General features: G+C 32.7%; 1 protein-coding gene across 7 annotated transcripts in view; it reads left to right on the top strand.

The window, feature by feature from the left end:
- Positions 1-17,901, top strand: part of LOC135142580 (zinc finger protein 768-like) — a 159,258-nt gene extending 141,357 nt beyond the window's left edge. For 6 of the 7 annotated variants that reach the window (XM_064074301.1, XM_064074304.1, XM_064074305.1 and 3 more), the window contains 5 exons: positions 5,046-5,213; positions 5,656-5,829; positions 9,266-9,600; positions 9,651-9,969; positions 14,302-17,901. In XM_064074301.1, the coding sequence (XP_063930371.1) occupies positions 5,046-5,213; positions 5,656-5,829; positions 9,266-9,600; positions 9,651-9,969; positions 14,302-14,471 (1,166 nt within the window). In that variant the 3' untranslated portion in view covers positions 14,472-17,901. The remainder of the gene's footprint in view (positions 1-5,045; positions 5,214-5,655; positions 5,830-9,265; positions 9,601-9,650; positions 9,970-14,301) is intronic. The other variant, XM_064074306.1, reaches the window with a different exon arrangement.
- Positions 17,902-22,132: the final 4,231 nt, after the last annotated feature.

The raw sequence follows: 22,132 nt of genomic DNA on the forward strand, positions 1-22,132 counted from the left end.
AGAAGAACATGTTAATTTTTAGCTGCAAAAATGTATATAACATTTTTGAATGTACCTACCTTATCTTTGAGTGCCACTTTTTTTGGAAGTTAAAAATATTAATTCTTTTAGGAATAAAATCAAGAACATTTTCTTAAATTACACTAGATTTTAATATTTTCGAGAAAATTCTAATATATATGTAGAGTTTGTTCAGTTTCAATTTTCCCGTCAAATTTTCCATTAGCAGCAAGTATTTTCAAAATGTTTTTAATCTAAACAAGACTTTATGAGGACATGAGGAACATTTTCTGGAGATATCAGATATTTCAAGTACAAGATAAATATTTCCCATCAAAACGAGAACATTTTTTCTAACAATCAGCTTAATCGTGACGTTTATTGCATTTTTAACTGAAGAACGTTTTCTAGGAGAACATGTTAATTTCTGATTCCACAAATATTTGTTTTTAAATGTATTCCATCTTCAAGACCCGTGCTTGTTTTGTAGGATAAAATATCAGTTCCTTCTAAATTAAAATTACAGAACATTTTCTAAAAAAAAACATACCTACTATATTTTAATATTTCCGAGGAAAATCTTAGTTGTACAGTGACCGTCCAGTTTCAGTTTTTCCCAGGTCTTACATTAAAAACAATAATTTTTAAAGTGTTTTAATGTGTACAAGATTTTATGAAAATATGAGGAACATTTTCTAGAGACAGCATCCACTATTTATTAAAAAAATCCGCTAAGAAATTTAAAAAACAAGATAAATATTTTCCATCAAAACAGGAACATTTTCTCGAATAATAAGCATAATTGTGATGTTTGTTGCATTTTTTAACTGAAGAACGTGTTTCTAGAAGAACATGGTAATTTCTAACTGCACAAAGATATTTTTTCTGAAATTGTTTCATTCTTTTTTGTATGTTTAAATATTAGTTTCCTCAAAATTCAAATTAAGGAACATTTTCTTAAAAAATATACTTTACTCTGACGTTTCCGGGAAAAATAATATAATATACCGTTTGTACAGTGGCTGTCAAACTTTAATTTTTCCTAGATTTTTCATTGACAGCAATTATTTTGGAAGAGTTTTTAATATAAACAAGATTTTTAGGGGTATAAAGAACATTTTCTAGAACACAAACACTATTTAAGTCAGTACCCGGTGGAAAATTTCGAGTACAATGTAAATATTTTTCCATCAAAATAGTACATATCGAACTGTGATCATAATTCTGAAATTTATTACATTTTTGTTACCGAGGAACATTTTTCTAGAAGAACATGTTATTTTCTAGCTGCAAAACTGTATAGTAGCTGCTAAAATAAGACCTATTTTGGCAAATGATATACCCTCTAAGAATAGAGAGTGTGGGTGGGCGGGGCTAGTACCTGTTGAGATAAGGCTGACTTTGGCAAATGACATACTTTCTAAGAAAAAAGAGGGTGGGTGAGCGGGGATAGTACCTGCTAAGATAAGACTGATTTTAACAATTTCTTATGTTAAAATATGAGTTCTTTCAGGAATAAAATCAAGGAACATTTTCTTAAAAAGAATAGACTAGATTTTAATATTTCCGGAAAAATTGTAATGTACATTACATTAACAACAAGTATTTTGAGTGTTTTAAACATAAACAAGATTTTATGAAGATATGAGGAACATTTTCTGGAGACACAACACTATTTATTAAAAAAACAAAAAATTTGCGAGGAGTTTCAAGTACAAAGTAAATATTTTCTATCAAAACAAGAACATTTTTCCGAACAATGAAGAACGTTTTTCTAGAAGAACATGCTGATTTCGGATTGCACAAAGATACTTTTTTCTAAATCTATTTCATCTTCAATACCGACGCTTGATTTGTATGTTAAAAAATCAGTTCCTCCAAAATTAAAATCAAGGAACATTTTCTTAAAAAAAATTTGCTTGATTTTAATATTTCCGAAAAAAATTTAATACATGTATAGTTTGTAATGTGGCTGTCCAGTTTCAATGTTCCCAGGCGTTAGTTTAGCAGCATTAAAGTGTTTCAATATGAACAAGATTTTATGAAGATATGAGGAATATTTTCTATACCCTTTATTCCAAAAAAATCTACTATGAAATTTCAAATACACGATAAATATTTTTCATCAAAACAGGAACAGTTTTTCGAATATTGAGCATAATTGTGATGTTTTGTATGTTTAAATATGAGTTCCTTCAAAATTTAAATTAGGAAACTTTTTCTTAAAAAACTATACTTTAGTTTGACGTTTCCGGGAAAAATATATGATATACAGGCTGTCGAACTTAAATTTTTGCTAGATTTTTCATTGACAGCAATTATTTTTTGAAGAATATTTAATATAAATAAAATTTTTAGAAGTATAAAGAACATTTTCTAGAAACACGAACACTTTTTATTCCAAAACCAGATTCCGGTGGAAAATTTCAAGTACAATGTAAATATTTTTCGATCAAAATAGGAATGAACATAATTCTGAAGTTTATTGCATTTTTGTTACCGAGGAACAATTCTCTAGAAGAACATATTAATTTTTAGCTGCAAAAATGTATATAACTTTTTTTAATGTATTCCATCTTCGGGATTCATTTTTGTTTTGGATGTTAAAACATCAGTTTTTTCAGGAATAATAAATTAAGGAACATTTTCTTAAAAAAATATACTTTACTTTGACGTTTTCAGAAAAATTATGTAACATAGAGTTTGTACAGGGGCTGTCAAACTTCAATTTTTCTTAGATTTTTCATTGACAGCTATTATTTTTGGAAGAATTTTTAATATACACAAGATTTTTAGGGGTATAAAGAACATTTTCTAGAGATACCAACACAATTTATTCCAAATTAGCACCCGGTAGAAAATTTTAAATACAATATAAATATTTTTCCATCAAAATAGGAAAATGTAGAGCAATGAACATAATCATTCTGAAATTTATTACATTTTTGTTATCGAGGAACATTTTTATAGAACATGTTAATTTCTAGCTGCAAAAATGTAGATAACCTTTTTGAATTTATTCAATTTTCGAGAGCCACTTTTGTTTTGGGTATTAAAATGTCAGTTCTTTCAGGAATAAAATCAAGGAACATTTTCTTAAGGGGATTTAAAGAACCTTTTCTAAAGACACTATTCACTATTTATTCAAAAAAAAAATCCGATCAAAACAGGGAATATTTTCTTTGAAAAATGTATTGAGAGAAAGAAATAAATTTATTAAATAAAATCACGTTTGTTTTGTATTTTATAATATCAGTTCTTCCAGGATTAAAATCAAAGAACATTTTCATGAAAATATTACACTAGACTGTAATATGTATTGAAAAAATGTAATAAATACAACTTATGCAGCGGCCACAATTATTTTGAAAGTGTTCTAAATATCATCAAATTTTTGTTCGGATATGAAGAACATTTTCTAAATACACCACACACTATTTATTCGAACTAAGAATCCGGTGAGAAACTCCAAATACGCTATCAATATTTTCCAATCAAAATAGGAATATTTTCTTAAACATTGCATTAAAATAAAGGAACATTATCTTTATCTTAATGCAATTTATTTATCTATACTAGGCTTTAATATTTCTGGGAAAAATCTAAGATTTCAATTTGTCAGTTTTTATTTGGAACAATTATTTTAACAATGTTTTAAATATCAACAAAATGCCAAAAACTATTTCAGTCGAGAAATCTCAAATAGTACAATATAAATATGTTCTATTCAAAATATGAACATTTCTGAAATAAATGTTCTTCTAAGCTCGAAAGCTCTGCACTGCAGAATTAAAGCACCTGACTGAAGTGTGAATGGGGAATATTTTGCTTATAATATGTACCCAAACCGAGGAGTTTTGTAGGGGAACATATTATTATATCAACTTATCGCTTGCTGAATTATGTTGCTTTATAGATAAAATGAAAACATAACACAAAAACTACAATAATAATTAATGAAAATTAGTAAACTTTTCCTCTATGTAATTTAAATATCAATACTTTATATTTAACATATTACGCATAAAGAACAATTTCTCCGAAGCAACATTTTTCCCTGCGGAATTATAAATCGATAAATTGGCTATATCGTAGAACAGCAATTAAATTGACTTAAATCAACCCCGGCAGTTCGGTGTTGGTGTGAAAAACCTTGCACACTTCCCTCCGGCGGTAAAAAATGCGAAACAACCCCCATAAATCACTCTTTCTCGTCGTGTCTCCCAACAAGCATTTAATGTTGTTCGATTAAGCTTTCCCCAATGTTTACACATGTCGACCGCAAACCTCTAAAAAATCCCGTTTCCAATATTTTTCCGCGTCCGGGACGTTTCGCCCAACGTTATAAATCAACGTCAAGTCTCACTTAAAAATTGAATGGCTGCCCTTTTTCTCACAGCCCTCTTGTATCCTTGTAAATCACGATCGATTAGGGCAAAAGCTTAAAAGCATTTTTGTTCGCCGCTGTTTATTTTTTAATTGTACACTCATTAACTTTCTTTCGGCCCATTTTTAATCCATAATGCCATTGATACGTTGCCGAAAAGAGAAGCAGCTATTTTTTCCCCTTCTACAACCCCCACCCTCTCGTCTTTGAAAGGATTTGTAACTTCCCGATACAAAAACATTTTATTAAGTTTTCTTTTCACAAAGAGAACTCCGTATTGCTTTATTATTAAAGAATTAAACTTCCTAACAGTTATGCGCTGATGAAAAATTTCGACGGGGGCGGGGGCGGCGTGTTTCCTGTTTTTTTTTTAATTTATTTATTTTTGTTTAGTTAATTTTACTAACAATATTTTGTTTAGTGCTTGAGCGGTTCCTGTCCTTTCTTAGTGCATCGCTTTGTTGGTGTTTGAGCTTGTTAACTTGACGCTAACGAGACGTTGCTAACACGTGTAACGTCTGGTTAGAAATGTGTTGCGTTCCGGGGACTCCCCGACTTAGACTAGTCTAAAATATAAAAATGCTTTGATAAAGATCCTTGGGGTTGCTTGGCTTGATCTTTTTTTCTCTCTCTGTTGACGTCATCGATCCTTATTTAGCGAAGAGAAGGACAGCGAATCATCCTTGTCCCGTTTGTGGAAAGCATTATGTCAATGAAGGATCCCTCAGGAAACATTTGGCGTGTCATCCGGAAACGTCACAATTATCAAGTTCGTTGAGAATGTGGCCGTGTTCTGTTTGTCAAGCAGTTTTTACACATGAGTCAGGTACCACGTCACTTTCTATCCTTTTTTCGTTTTTATTTCACGTTTATATCCTCATCAGTTGACGCGATTTTTTTCTTTTTTTTTTCATTACTTAGTTAAAAAAACTCTTGACACCGCGCCGACTGCTAAGCCACTGCTCATTCACTCTTTCCCTTAAGTATCAACTGATGAGGATATAAATGTTTGCTTTTGTTGTGTCTTTTGTTTTCACTTTTCGCGATTGCGACCACACCGTGCGACCGAGAAAATTCTGACTCGCAGAAGGCCGGGTTTTCGTTTTGCAGTTGGCACCGCTGCTGCGTCAAATTAACGCCTCATCCGCAACAAAGCTCTCGAATTAATTTTTTTTAGTGTAGTGCCAACCGCAGAGCGCGCCTCACAGCCAACTGTGAATCAGAACGATTCTGACGAGCGCCTTTTTCATGAAGTTTTTCTTTTTTAGGTCTTCTTACCCATATGGAACATATGAGGATGGATCCCAAACATCAGTTCGCCGCCCAGTACGTGTTATCGCGAGCCGCCGCCGAAAGGAGAGAACGAGAGACTTTATTGGCGGCTGTTTCCGCATCTGCTTCCGGTAGTGGTCTTTTGGGCCTAACAGGAATGGCTGGGGCAGGTAAAAATCGATCGTTTTATTAGAGGGATGAGTTGTGATATTGGATTTTATAATTAGTATCTAATAAATATTGGCAGAACGTGTGCAATGAGGTTGTGTTTTTATTTTGTTGGTTTGTTGTATTAGTCGATGTTGGGGGGTTTGATCGAAGGAAATTGGGCCATTTTTGGGCTAAATAATATTGGATAAGGTAGTTAAATTAGAAGCAAGAAAGTAGTATAAATTTATTTTTTATAATTCACGAAAATAAGCTGACAATATTTGTATGTAATAATATTGGATTATTTTTACGATAATATTGGACTCTAACTAGAAAAATATAAATTATTTAGACTATTTTCTTTCATTTAAAAAATTCCTGTGGATAGATTGCCTAACAAAAATTGTTTATATTTGATGATTCAGTGATATTATATAAAACTAAAAAAAATTAATCAGATTCTAGACCTAATAATTTTAATGGCGAAAATATAGGCTACAGCTACTATTGAAACAATTCTAAATTCATTTTACTTATATACCTATATTTGTTTGAAATAAGAAATTTTTGTAGAATTCTTAATTCCGCCTTTAAAATTGTGAAATACAAGAAATATTGGATTAGTTTATACAACACTGAACTCAATTAATAGCTTTCAAAAAGTAATTAAATATTAATTGAAATACACAGTATAAAACATGGAAACAATATTACGAAATATTGGCAATAATATTGGACATATTTTATAGAAAAAACGTGTTTTTTTAAATTACAATGTCTGAGTTTTTTTATATTATTTCCACTTTTAGTTTCATAGTTCATAACTTTCAAATATTGCAATAACATTGGACTATATGAAGTCCAATATTATGAATTACACTAATTTAATCACCTTGTATAAATAACTGTAAAACTTGTCAATTTTTGTAGACGCACTTTAAAGCAATGTAATTAAAAATTTGTATGTAAAATTTCAAACCTCCATTTTTAAAAATGGCTGCACTACTGAAAATTTTAAAACGATCATTTTTTTGCATAAAAATACAAAAACCTTAAAAACTGGAAATCAAAAGAATTCAAAGTTATAAAAATATATATATGTTTCATTAAAAAACGTACAACTTTGTCGTGTAACATCCAAATGAAACACCCTGTAGATTTGGAAATATTTGTAAAATTTTTTAAACAGACAATTTTTATTATACTCATTTCGAGGATCTAAAATATTTGTAATAATATTGGATCATATTGTGAAATTAACTGAGTACGTTATCTACCACTAAAAAACTAATGAATTTGTTTATTATTACTTATCTAAGATAAGCACAAACTTCCAAAACATCTACACTAGGTTTTATGAATTATAAATATTGGTAGATAATAATATTGGCAGAACGTGTACAATGAGGTTGAGTTTTTATTTTGTTAGTTTGTGTTGTGTTGTTCAATGTTGGTGAGTTTGATGAAAGAAAGTTGGGACACTTGGGCTAGATGATATTGGATAAACCACTTAAATTGGAAACAAGAAAGTAGTATTAATTAATTTTTTGTGACTTCCAAAAATAAGCTGAGTATATTTTGGGTAGAAATGTTGGATTATTTTTACGATAATATTGGTCCGTTATTTTCTTTTATTAAAAAAACCCTAACAAAAATTGACTATATTTGTGATAATATTGGGGATCAGGAAGATTCAGTGATATAATATAGAACTTAAAAAAATAATCAGATTCTAAGCTCAGTAATTGTAATGGAAATAATATTGGCTACAGCATAATCATTTTTTTATATATAAAATTTCGTAATACCAGAAATATTGGACTGATATTCTGCAACAATACTAAACTGAACAAATAGTCTTCAAAAAGTAATTAAACATTAATTGAAATACAAAATATGAACACAATAATACGAAAATATTGGCAATAATATTGGACATGTTTTATAAAAAAAACATGTTCTTAACAAATTATGCTGTCAGAGTGTTTATATTATTTATAATTTTAGTCTCATAATTTTCAGATATTGTAATAATATTGAACTATATGCAGTGCAATATAAAAAAATCTTTAAAAAATAGGAGTAATATGAGAATATTTAAAGCATCTATTTCTTGAATTATGTATAAATAAGTTCAAACTTTCTGTACTTTTGTAGACGTTAAGGCAATGTTATTAAAAAATTGTGTTTACACTTCCAAATCTCCATTTTTAAAAATGGTGGACCTGTGAATATTTAAATACGACCTTTTTTCCAATAAAATATAAATATCTTAAACTAGAAATTGAAAAAATTTAAATTGCTAAAAATGTATATTCGCTTCATTAAAAAACACGCAACTTTGGTGTGAAACCTTCAAATGAAACACCCTGTACATTTGGAAATTGTAAATTATATTTCTAAATGAGTTCTGCTTGTTTTTTATGCATTTTTTTGTTACACCGATTTTGATTATGTAAAACATCTGTACCTAATAAAATTGGATCATCTTGTGAAATTAATTGAGTTCGTTATCTACCACTAAAAAAAGGGTGAACCTGTTTATTACTACTATAAACAGTCTTATCTAAGATAAACACAAACTACCAACATTTCTACACTAGGTTTTATGGATTATAAATATTGGTAATAATATTGGACAGAACGGTTAACATAGAACAAACTTTGAAAATCGACTCTCATAATTCCTGTTTCTAAAAATCATACATGTTTATATTTTTGTGTATTTTTTAAATCTAGTAGTGTCCAATATTTACTTGGAGATACGTTGCCTTAAATTGTTAGTAATATTGACGATTTGTATTATACTGATGTATATTTTCCAGTCCTATAAACCTATTAACAATTGTATTTGTCGCTAGAAACAAAAAGTAAATTTAAAAGTTTTAAATACGTATAATATAGGCCACTTATTTTCTTTTTTTTGTATGTAAAAAAAAGAGTTTGCAAGGTTCATAAAAAAGATAAACATTGAAAAACATGCAAATAATAAAATTTAAAATAATATTGACATCGGTTGTTGCGTAATGTCAACCTCATAATAAATAAACGATGGTGGTCTCATAATTTATTTTTCCAAGAAAAATAAATTATTAACTAAATGGAAATTCCCCAAAAGTGATTACCTTCATCAGGAGCTACCGATCCTGTTTTTGGTTTTAAATTTTGTTTTTTTTTTGGTTTTTGTGTTTATTTCGTCTATTTTGTAATACCAATAATATAAGATAATATTGGTTCTGGCTTTAAACTGAAACCACGTTGCCAATTCGCACCCAGTAGAGTAGCACCGGACCTGGTCTATGCATGCACACTTCTCCCCTCTTCTCTCCATCTTCTCTCTCGCTCTACTAAAATTGGCTACCGCCTTCCTTCTTTAACTCTATCCCTCTCACTCACAGTAGGTATGTCGCACCCCCTCTCTCCCGCAAACATACTCAAACCACGTCAAAATTTCAGCGAGCGGAAGCCCCATGTGCGCCTCCCCCAGCGCCCACAGTGACAGTTCCTCAGGCAACGGCCGCCTCTCGTCCGCCGGCTCGGAGGCCGGGGGCCTAAACAACAACAACAACAACTGCACCACCAAGCTGAACGAGATCCTGCGCAGCAACAACGGCCTCCACCAACAGTACAACGTCGAAGAACAACTGCACAACGCCAACCGGATGGCCGTCATCGCCAACATGGTGGGGCAGGGCGGCGTGCCCCCGGGGCTGGGCTCCGACTCGTCCGCCGCCGCCAACATCGCGGCCGCCAATATTGCCAATCTTGCCATGCGACTTGGCGTCACACAGGTACGTCGTGCGTACAATCTGGCGTCCGTGTATGAAAATTGCGCTTCCAGGCCAACCAAGTGAACAACAGCAGCAATCCCTCGACGCCGCCTATCACGAACGACACGTTATCGGCGTCGATGAACGCCATGAACGCGATGAGGGCCTCCATGGATAGTATAAGGAATATGGACGCGATGCGGTCATCGGTGATGGACATGTCTTCGCCGCAGCAGTCACAGCAGCAGCAGGATGCGCTCAGGATGCAGCAGCACGCGGAAGCTTTGCTCAGGTCGCAAGCAGAAGCTGCGCTACGTTTGGCTATGAGTCAGGCGCTGCCTCAGCTTAACCAACACCAGCAGGACAACGGCAGTCCGCTGCGCCACAACGGTGAGTGGGTTTGAGATATAAGAAACAACGTAGAGTTCAAGTTTTTTTCTTACACAGTTCAATTTTAATTAAAACATAGAATGGATCTTTGAAAAGGTCATTAATTAAAATCTGAAACACGTTGGTCTGAAGAGAAACTCTTGTCTGATTCTTCTGTTGATTATGTCTGTGCGAAATCCACTTCCGGTTTCAAGTTGTATACATTCTTCAAAGGTTCGAACATGTCACAAACCCAAATTTTTAATTAAGTAATTCTTGAAAAAGCCCTGCAGTAATCTTTTGTTGTTTAAAACATTCAGAACAATTTGCACCTTTTGTACATGTTACTGTATGTTAGTGCTTTTTTCTTTGGTTTGTATTTTTAATAAAGTCTTTAGTAAAAATAAGAAACAACGTAGAACTAAGAAGAAATCTTTGCATTATTTCTTTACTAATTGGACTTCTTCACGTTCTAATACCAATTTCTCATTTTGTTGTCAAACTTTTTGGATTTGTCTCTACATATTTCGGAAGATGTTGCTGGTGATGTTTATTTCCCTTGAAGACATTAAAAAAAAGTTGTATTTATTGAAAGGGGCTGCAAGAGTTTGTAAGTTGTGCTCTTAAATATTCTTCAGTATAACCTACATCCTACATCTTTCATTATGTCGTTGACAAAAATATGATATAACAAAAGGTTAAAAAAAATCCTTGTGTCATTCCTCTGTGCATTTTCTAATCTCGATTTTAAATCTTATCGTTAAATAATTTTAGCATTATTATAATAATATCACAATTTTAATCATGTCACTGATAAAAGTTATAATCCAAGTAGACCTTAGTGTGAGGAATACTTTTTGCTTGAAACCATTGACTATCGTTTCCAAGTTTTTCTCTTGCACACGTCAGTTTTTATTGCTATAGATATCTGAGTAGTGAGTCATTAATTAAAATCAGAAATACCTAAGTTTGAAGAGGAATCCTTGCGTGATTTCTTTGTTGTTTATATCTGTCACAAATTTTCAATAAAGTTATTCTTAGAAAAATCTTCAGTAATTTTTTATTGGCTAGAATATTGAGAATAATTTGCTGGTTTTGTCCATATGTCTGTTACTGTGTTTTTCTTACGTGGTTCAGATTTTTGAAAATGTCTTTAGAAAACATACGAAACAACGTAGAGCTAAGAAGGAATCCTTGCATCATTTCATTACTAATTGGGCTTCTACATGTTCTAATACCAGTTTCTTATTTTACTGTCAGACTTTTTGGATTTGTCTCTGTACATTTCAGAAGATATTATTGATGACATTTATAAACAGCAGGCGGAATATTGTAAAAATATTGTATTTATTGAAAGCGGCTGCAAGAATTTGTAAGTTTTGCTCTTAAATATTCTTCAGTATAACCTACATCTTTGATTATGTCGTTGACAAAAATATGATATAGCAAAAGATTAAAAAGGAATCCTTGTGCTATTCCTCTGTTGACTGTATTTCTTACTTGACTGCCAAGTGTTTTAAGTTATACTCTTAAATATTCTTCAGTATAAACTACATCTTTGATTATGTCGTTGACAAAAATATGATATAACAAAAGGTTAAAAAAAAAATCCTTGTGTTATTCCTCTGTGCATTTTCAAATCTCGATTTTAAATCTTATCGTTAAATAATTTTAGCATTATTATAATAATTTCACAATTTTAATCATGTCACTGATAAAAGTTATAATCCAAATAGACCTTAGTGTGAGGAATACTTTTTGTTTGAAACCATTAACGATCGTTTTCAAATTTTTCTCTTGCACAAGTCAGTTTTTATTGCTATAGATCTCTGAGTAGTCATTAATTAAAATCAGAAATACGTAAGTCTGAAGACGAATCCTTGCGCGACTTCTTTGTTGTTTATATCTGTAACAAATTTTCAATTAAGTTATTCTTAGAAAATTGCAAAAATATTATATTTATTTAAAGCGACTGCCAAGTGTCTTAAGTTATACTCTTAAATATTCTTCAGTATAAACTACATCTTTGATTATGTCGTTGACAAAAATATGATATAACAAAAGGTTAAAAAAAATCCTTGTGTTATTCCTCTGTGCATTTTCAAATCTCGATTTTAAATCTTATCGTTAAATAATTTTAGCATTATTATAATAATTTCACAATTTTAATCATGTCACTGATAAAAGTTATAATCCAAATAGACCTTAGTGTGAGGAATACTTTTTGTTTGAAACCATTAACAATCGTTTTCAAATTTTTCTCTTGCACACGTCAGTTTTTATTGCTATAGATCTCTGAGTAGTCATTAATTAAAATCAGAAATACGTAAGTCTGAAGACGAATCCTTGCGTGATTTCTTTGTTGTTTATATCTGTAACAAATTTTCAATTAAGTTATTCTTAGAAAATTGCAAAAATATTATATTTATTTAAAGCGACTGCCAAGTGTTTTGTTTGAAACCATTGACGATCCTTTTCAGATTTTTCTCTTACACCCTTCAATTTTAATTGCTATAGATCACTGAAAATGTCATTAATTAAAATCAGAAACACGTAAGTCTGAAGAGGAATCCTTGCGCGATTCCTTTGTTGATTATGTCTGTGTGAAATCTAGTTCCGGTTTCATGTTGTATTTCTACAACTTTTTACTTGGTCTTCTCTACATTCTTCAAAAGTTTGAACATGTCGCTGACACAAATTTTCAATTAAGTACTTCTTAGAAAATTCGTACAGAAATGCTTAATTAATTAAAATATTAAGAACAATTTACAAATATTGTTCATGAGTATGTCACAGCTTTTTCCTCTACTTAATTTGGATTTTTGAAAAAGTCTTTAGTAAAAATAAGAAACAACTTAGAGCTAAGAAGGAATCCTTCCATCATTTCTTTACTAATATAGGTTTCTACAGGTTCCAGCACCAATTTCTTATTTCATTGTAAAACTTTTTGGATTTGCCTCCATCTATTTTAGAAGATGTTGCTGATGATATTTATAAACAGAGTAGCCCTAGACGGAATTTTGAAAAAATATTATGTTTACTGAAAGCGGCTGCAAGAGTTTGTAAGTTTTCCTCTTAAATATTTTTGAGTATAACCTACATCTTTTATTATGTCGTTGATAAAAATATGATATAACAAAAGGTTAAAAAGGAATCCTTGTGCTATTCCTCTGTTGACTGTATTTGTCAATTTTCTAATCTCGGTTTCAAATCTTATCGTCAAATAATTTTAACATTTTTATGTTTCACAATTTTAAGCATGACAGTGATAAAAGTTCTAATTCAAGTGAACCTTAGAAGGAGGAATACTTTTAACGTGGAATCTTTGAGGATCGTTTTCAATTTTTCCCTTCCACATTTCAATTTCAGTTGCTACAGATCTTTGAAAATATCATTATTTAAAATCAAAAAGACGTAAGTCTGAAGAGGAATCCTTGCATGATTCCTCTGCTGGTTACGTTTATGTGAAATCTAGTTTCCGTTTCAAATTGTATTTCTGCAAATTTTTCACTTGATTTTTCTTACATTGTTCAGAGTTTTGAAGATGTCGCTAAAACAAATTTTCAGTTAAGTAGTTCTTAGAAAAATCGTACTGAAATCCTTTATTGATTAAAATATCGAGGATAATTTTCAGGTTCCGTCCATATGTCTATTACTGTGTTTTTCTTTACGAGGTTCGAATATCTTTAGTCAAAATAAGAAACAACGTAGAGCTAAGAAGGAATCCTTGCATCATCTATTTTGCTAATTGGGTTTCTACACGTTCTAATACCAATTTTTCATTTTATTGTCAAATTTTTGGATTTTTTTCTATATATTTCAGAAAATGTTGTGGATAATATTTATAAACAGTGTGGTACTAGACGGAATTTTGCAAAAAAATTTTGTTTATTGAAAGCGGCTGCAAGAGTTTGTAAGTTTTGCTCTTAATATTCTTCAGTATTACCTACATCTTCGATAATGTGTTTGAGAAAAATATGATTTAACAAACGGTTAAAAAGGAATCCTTGTGCTATTCTTCTGTTGACTGTATAGTTTCGGCTTCAAGTTGTATTTGTACAACTTTTTTACTTGATTTTCTCTATATTCGTCAAAGGTCACTGACCCAAATTTTCAGTTAAACAATTCTTAGAAAAATTCTTGTGTCCAATTTTGAAAATATTTTTAGTAAAAACAACATAACATTAAAAAAGAATATTTGCATCATTTCTTTACTGATTTAGCTTCTACACGTTCTAATACCACGTAGTAAATTTGGTGAAAATTATAAGCAGCTTAAATTTCGAAAACAATTTTTGTACTCAGTCCGATTAAGCATAGATTTTTTATTAGGTATATTTTTTGTTGTTGTAGGTAACTACCAGAGCCACCAGGGCCAGTCGTCGCAGCAGCTCAGCCCGGACCTGACCGAAGCCCTCAGGCTGCAGGAGCAGAGATTGGAGCAAGCTTTAAGGCTGCACGGGAGCGATCCAAGAACCCTGGGCTTCTCCCTAAGCAGCCAGCAGCAGAATCAACAGCCATGAAATTTTAGCTATTACTGAACGCATTCTAACGTAAAGTACAAGAAAGGGTTGCAGCCTTCTTCCACAGCTCTCCATCAATCTTCCAACAGTAACGGATTCTCTGACGCACCCATATTCGAAGAAAATGTGCCAAATTTTTCGTTTTTTGTTGATTTTTTAAACGACACGTTAATGCGCTCAGTATAATCCTAATGGCTACGCCATATGAAGTAATGATTAAGCGCACTTTAAAAGTGCATCACTACAAAATCATTTAAACAATGTATAGTAAATAAGTGTTGAGAGGAAAATACCTAAAGTAAGTGTTTTTAGGTATAAAGAAGAAGAAATACTTAATACATATATTTAGGGATAAGTTGTAAATAATATTACAAATAAGATTGTTTTAGATGAAAAACAATGGATGAATGATAGAGAATTTGTAATTATACGATGTAAGTACGATTTTTTATTTAAACATTTAAGAAACGAAGCGAAAAGAGGTGAAAATCAAATTGGGGAACTTTTTTTCAAACTGTGATTTTAGTTATTTGGCCGGTTAAAGATTAGCAATAAATAAATAAAAAAAAACTTTAAATAAAAATATATGAGAAGAGAAAAATGATGATGAATTTGCAATTTTTACTGTGATTTTTTATTAATTTTAGAAAAAATCGGAATTTATTGCTCGTTTTTCAAGTACAAAAGGGACAAAGTCCCGTATTAATTTTTTTTATGTGTGAGCGACAGGGTATGAATGTATGAGCGACTGTGCGATTATCATCCAGAATTTTTGTACCAAGTACTTAATGAAATGTTCACTTTTTCGGTTTCTCGTCGATCATGTGGTTTTATCTGATGTACATAATTTATACGTAAGAGCCTGTATATAAGCAATCCGGCACGGTCTGAAGGGCGCCGGCGAGTGGAGAGAGTCCAGACGAAAAATACTCACTCAATTTTGCAACCATCAAAAATAAACAACAGTTTCAAAAAGACAAAACCCTCAGGGTAAAACATTGTATCCATATTTTAAATTTTGATAAAAATATATCTAATAAACAAAAGATGCAAACAAAGAACTAGAAATTAAAAAAGTTTCGAAATTTCTAAACAAAAATATTTTTTTAGTCCAAAATATGGGCGTCTGCGGTACAGATTTGACAGAAAGTGTAATCAAATTCAAATATAGTTCCAAATTTAGCCTTGAAGTCACTACGTTTTCGGTAAGAGTCTGCTCTCTGTCGAAATTGTCTGTAGATGTCTCTGTTGCGGCCGTCTGGCCCCGCCCCACTCGCCCCCACCCTTCTCACTATCACTAGATTTCCCATATATTACAATAGCCATATAGACAATAGTTAAAAAATCTACAATAGCCACGGCACTCAGCCACCATCTTTCCTAAAAAGTGACGACTTAGAACCGGTTTCACACCGTGAAACAAGCCACAATCAGCGACAAACGGCACGCCATCTGGCGCAACTCTCGCGACTAACATTCCTCAGTAAACCGTCGCTACAAGCGTACAGATGGCGCTGCAATACGTGAATCCCCGACTTCGACAGATAAAATACATAACAAAATCTTACAATAGCCCGGTTGCACTAAGTGCTACAAACATTTTGCCCACCAGAATAATTACGTCAACGTAATTATTTCCATCTTAAAAATTCTACAATAGCCCAATCGGACCACGTCCGACTACAAACTTTCAGTAAGCCCACTGGGGTCCGCCCCCTTTTTAATGTATTTTACATAAATATTAACGTCTAGTGCCCGAATGGACAAATATTTATCGTAAAATTACGAAATTTTTTTTGCAATAGCCCACACAACATCAGTGCGGACCAGTTCCGCACAGTTTTTTCAAGTTCTAACCGGATTTAGTTCGACTTTTTAGTTCGGTGTTAAACGGTCCTGCAGGTGGCGCTCTCGAAGGGACCCAAAAACATATAGCGCACCCTTCCCGATTGCTGTCAAACCGTCCGCTTGTAGGTCATCTATACGAAAGGTAAAAAGCAAAAAGCCCCTAGAGAGGGCCGCGTGCAGGGCCGGCTCTTAAAATTTCAGTTAAAAAGCAATAGTCTAAACGCATAATGATTCTCTTATGCTATACAAAAAATTTCGGTAACCACACTTCAGTTCGTGTTTGTTCGGTCGCGACGCGTCGCGGCCATTTTCATTGTTTTTACAATAATCTGATCACACACACACTTACACTAGAGAAATTCCGGTTCGGAGTACACTGATATGATAAAAATTGGGGTTCGGCCGAGTTCACACCACACACATACACAAATATGTCTAAAAGTCACTTTTGGGAAATACAAACGTTTCGGCTTACTTCTGTCAAAAACACGGTCAAAAATTCGATTTAAAACCACATATAATAAAAAAAATCGCAAAAAAATATTTCTATAGTTATTTCAATGTTAGTTGTGTTAACACAAGTTAATGTTAAGTTACTTTTTCATCGTATACGTATATAATAATAACTAAGTTTTTTGTGAGCGCAGCTAGAGTGGTGCGCCCCCTGTCGGTGCAGCCGCACAACTGCACATGATAGTTACAGATTATAGTTAAATGTTACTGTTGATAGTTACGATAGGAAAATCGAGCCAGGGCCGCATCGAGGGGGGCGCGTGCGCTTCTATCCGAATAAATGTAACAATACGCCATTTTCGTGCAAACTAGTTTCCGTTAATTTAATGCTTAAGCTATGATATACGTAACAATCGGCCGAGTCGGCTGCGAACCTATGGGAGAGTGGGCCGACTCGGCCGCTGTTGATCACTCAATGTTTTTTTTCAGTTTTCCTAGTTGTACTGTATATGTTAATACTACAGTTGTTTTTCATAGTTTATGCTTTATTGTAATTTATTGTCTGTTTGAATTTTTGCGTATTATTACGAAAAACCAGGAAAATAATATTTGATATTATCATTAACTTTTTTATATATTTTACTAACTTGGTTCCGACTGCGGAACTTATTTATATGTTACGTAACGTTAGTCGTAAGGAGTTATTGTACGTTATTATAATTTTATACAAGTTTTGTGCCGCCATCTTTTTTATTATTTAAAATTTTCGACTGCCATTTATATTTTTTAACTTATGCTTTTCGTAGTTTTTTTTAAGTTCCTATTACAATGTTTTCGGCTGTAGTTTGCTATACAGTGAAAAATCAATTAACGTGTGAATGTTGTGCGACTGCCAAATTTTCATTTCGGAACAGTTCTTCGAAAAATTAGCAAATTGTAACAAAATTCGAAACTCGAGGCATTTCTCTTACACACAAAATTCATACTTTGTTTGTAATATATAGGGTTAACAAAAATTAATGATGTGGATTTAGGAGACATTATGTTATCATGTTTTTATTCGACAAATTGATGTATGAACTGTACGTGTGAAATGTATCTTACTTACTGGAAATAGCAAATATAAAAGAAATAACGTGCGTCTTCTTTCAAACCCGAGCTCGTTTTGCCAGCTTGATCCAGCATTAAATTCATCGCAAAAAAAATCAGCCCTTCTTCCATCACACTTCCATTGAACATACGTATATGTAAAAATTCAGTAGCTATTTTAACACACCAAACAGATCCAGTGATTCGATAGTAGCTCTAAAACACTATTATAACTTTGATTGTTGACAGAGTTTTCTCTACAACACTTCTGAAATTATGTCATGTTTTTTTTTAATTTTTTCTTGTAGTCTCAAATTTTTAAACTATGTAATAATAATCAAATAACCACGAATCTAAAGTTCAGTTCACATCTTTTCTATTATCATCAATACTCTTCATATGTTGTTTAATCTCAGGAGGCGGGAAAATACAGCGCCATCTGTAACTTATACTTCAAAGGAACTGACTATGACTGAAGAGATATCTGTTTGGTTACAGTTCCCTAGTTTCAGTGAACAGAATTCAGACTTCTCGCTCTGTATTGAACGTAATCTGTATCAACAATTCTCTTAATAAATGAAACCTACTTTAAAATCTCTTAAGCCAAAAAATATTATTATTAGGTTAAAAAAAGCAAAACTTTGCTAGAATAGGCAACCAAATATACAAATTATGAGTTAAAAATTAATTGTTTTAAATAAACTGTTACGAATACCAGAAACTAAATTCATTAAATTTGTACCAGAGTTATAACGGGTGTTCAGTTGAAAAATCACTCAAAGTAGGCGTTGGAATTTCATTTGACACAAGCAGCATGTCTGTTCTTATAACATCCATTTGGCAGAAACATAATAAGCATTCACGTTCGGTAGAAGTAACTGACAGAAACTTTTCTGTGGTTAAGTTGCAATCTTAAGATCACTAGAAATTTAAGATTGGCATCAACTGTCTAATTTTCTAATTCAAATGTCAAATCTGAATTGTGTGGAAAAAAAACGAAGTTTTTCTAATTTCAACACGCTTTGTTTCAAGAAAATCCTTAAATACAGCGTGGAAACTATTTCCATAAAAGTAATCACGAGAAAGCTCATTTTACAGGTAAAGAAACAAGAAATATTTCGTGGTTTTCAAAAAATTGGGTAAAACGGAAACAGTTAAACTGGTGGCAGAAATATTCTCCGTAAAGTTCGCTAGTGTTGTCGAGTGTTTTTCGAATTTTAAAATAATACAGATACAGCGGCGCTTGTGCCGTTAATATTATAATCAGAATCAGAAAGACGACTGCGCAGATTTATATACCTACATGCTTTGTTGGTTCCGTTCTACAATTGGTTTTTAAGTTTTATATAATCGTTATTGTTTTGTAAGAGGTAAAACACTTGGCTTTGAAAATAATTGTACATAATACACGTATAAATTTAGGTTTCCGAAGGCGAAGTTTTTCACATTTTAAACACGTTATAGCTGCCAGAATCAAATTTCTAAGGCGGTACCTATCTCCAATTGCGTGATTGTGGTGAAGATTTACTTTTCATTTTCTTGAATGAGACATGGATATACCAGAACGGATCCATGGTGAAATTGTGGATCCATGATGATGACATCAAAGCTTGTCCTCCGAAAAAAACTAGTGAAGGGAAAAGATTCAAAATTTTACATGCGGGTTGCTCTTTGGGCTTTTAGAGGGATGCGATTTTCTCTTTGGTTCAAAAATAGATTCACCAGATTACCACAAAACCATCACATTTTCGATATTTGACCTTTACTTACTTACATGTCACATTTTTGATAGCTACTTTCTGACATTCCAGTAATACATTATACACTAGAACAATTATGTCCGCAGTTACACAGCTTAAAAAAAAAAGTTACCAAATCTAGTTACATCTACCGAACGTGAATTCCTTATAACCTGTTGTATGGTTGTATGTGATATGTTACAAGAACAGACATGCCGTTTTTGTCAAATGATATTCCAATGCCTACTCTAAGTGATTTTTCAAGCGAACACCCGTTATTTTTTTCTACAAAAATTCGTTGTTTCTCTGTAAAATGTGTCAGAAATTTAAATATTTTCTTCCCTTATCTCACATAAACATATTTATCGTTTCGTTTTGATTGTAATCTACCAAGTTTGGACTTTGAAATAATGGGAGAATCGGACATAGAAAAAAGTATATTTGGTTGCATAACTGAATTTTTATTTTCTAAATTTGAAGATTTTGATCAATTTCGATCATGGAAAAAAGCTGTAACTAACACTTTGGTTACTTGCTAGTTAACAATCTCTGCGGTTTTCATTAACCAACTCGTTTGTTAAATAACTATTTTGAACATTGATGTTTCGTTCTTAAAAAGCTGTCATCAACACTCTGTTATGAAACCTTTCAAGTTGCCTTTAGTACCAAAACCCCGGTTTTTTACTTTTTTGAATGAAAATGTTAATGTTTATTTTTTCACAAAACTCTTCCAGCGAAGAAAAGCTTAAAACCAACTTCAAGCTTCTTCTTCTCCAAACTGTGTCTCGATGGAATTAGGTTTAAAATTGAACTCAAAGATTTTTACCAATAACCCACAATCCGTCTCAACAAGTGTAATTAGTGTAAGACCAGACAATTAATGATCTGTAAATTCTCAGTTCATATTATGATTTTAAACTGTTCATGGTTCTACCTAAAACAAATTAACAACAACGTAAAAGTTCATATAAGACACTTGCCAGGTTTTCAAGGTGGTTAACTTTTGGAAAGGGTGGGTGGGGGGGCTAGTGCCTGCTACGATAAGACTGATCTTGGCAAATGACATACCTTCTAAGAAAAGAGAGGGTGGGTGGGCGGGGCTAGTAACTGCCAAGATAAGACTGATTTTGACAAATGTTGATACCCTCTAAGAGAAGAGAGGGCGAGTAGGCGGGGCTAGTACGTGCTAAGATAAAACTAATTTTGGCAAATCATATACCATCTAAGAAAAGAGACGGTAATTAACAGGAGCACAGCAAAAGTACCCCTGGGGCGTTGTAGCACAAGCGGAGTTCGGGGATACCGGTCTGGGGCTGTTCTCCCCCCAGACGGTGATTCTATCTATCACAAAGCCTACCCCACACGCATATGTCCATTACGAACGCGCCCTGCGGGACTAGGCCATTCCGGTCGCCAGACCCGCAAGTGGATCTCGACTATTGGTCCAAGTCGAGAGCACTACAAACCGGCGGCCGCCCCTGAATCTATTCAAACCTGTGGGCTTGTACAGGTGACACGATAAATCTCGCCAGCTCGACTAGGAACCGAACTTCGCTTCTGCCACGTTTTGTGCGTCATTTAACCTCAGTTCCATTTTTAAATATTCAATCTCTTATAACTCTGATGTTAACAACAACTGAACAAGTGTTAAAGTTTCAACGAGCAATAAACAACATTTAAATTCGCCATACAATCTTGTGAAATTTTAAACAACAAATAATTCTTATGTGAGATTAAAATTGGACATCAAATAAGTTATATGATAGAAACATTCATCAACAAAGTATTTACAAAACAAACAAAAGATGTGTGTGAAATAAACTTGTACAAATAGAAATATTATGTGAGGTTAAAACTGTAGAACATGAAATTTACGTTCAATTAAAATTATACAACAAATAAAATTACTGAAGTTAAAACTGTGAGATTGAGAAATATTGTATGAGGTGGTAAAATTGCAAGTTAACAAAATTTACAAGAGATTGATATTTGCCACACTTTATCAACGGTTCAAACAAAGAGTTTACATTATGTTAAATTATGTCTTGATCTAAGTGATTGGTTACTTCAAAAAAAAAACAATTACTTTGAGGGTTTAAAATACCGCGAACTGGTTATCCCAACAAACACAAAAATATCCAATCATCGCTCCGAGGGAAAAACCGTCTCGGTGATATAAATTTTAAAATCGTTGCGAGGAAAAAGCGTCTTGGTGATGTAAATTTTAAATCGTTGCGAGGGCATGCCTTGATAAATTAATCAATCTGTAGCGTTGTGAGGGCATGCCTTGATAAATTAATCAATCTGTAGCGTTGTGAGGGCATGCCTTGATAAATTAATCAATCTGTAGCGTGGTGAGGGCATGCCCCGATAACGATGATAACGATGATAACCGCCTAAGGGAAGAAAACATTTTAAACCCCTCCCGCCAGTTCGCAGTGTAATGAACTTGTTTAACTGCCGTAAATGAACTATTAGCAATCTTGTGTGAAGAATTTAGAAGTGTTATAATGTAACACTTACGTATATGCA

The sequence above is a fragment of the Zophobas morio genome, unplaced genomic scaffold, assembly GCF_036711695.1.
Source record: "Zophobas morio isolate AGI-343-1 ecotype UQ-CSIRO unplaced genomic scaffold, CSIRO_AGI_Zmor_V1 ptg000049l, whole genome shotgun sequence".
Lineage (NCBI taxonomy): Eukaryota > Metazoa > Arthropoda > Insecta > Coleoptera > Tenebrionidae > Zophobas > Zophobas morio.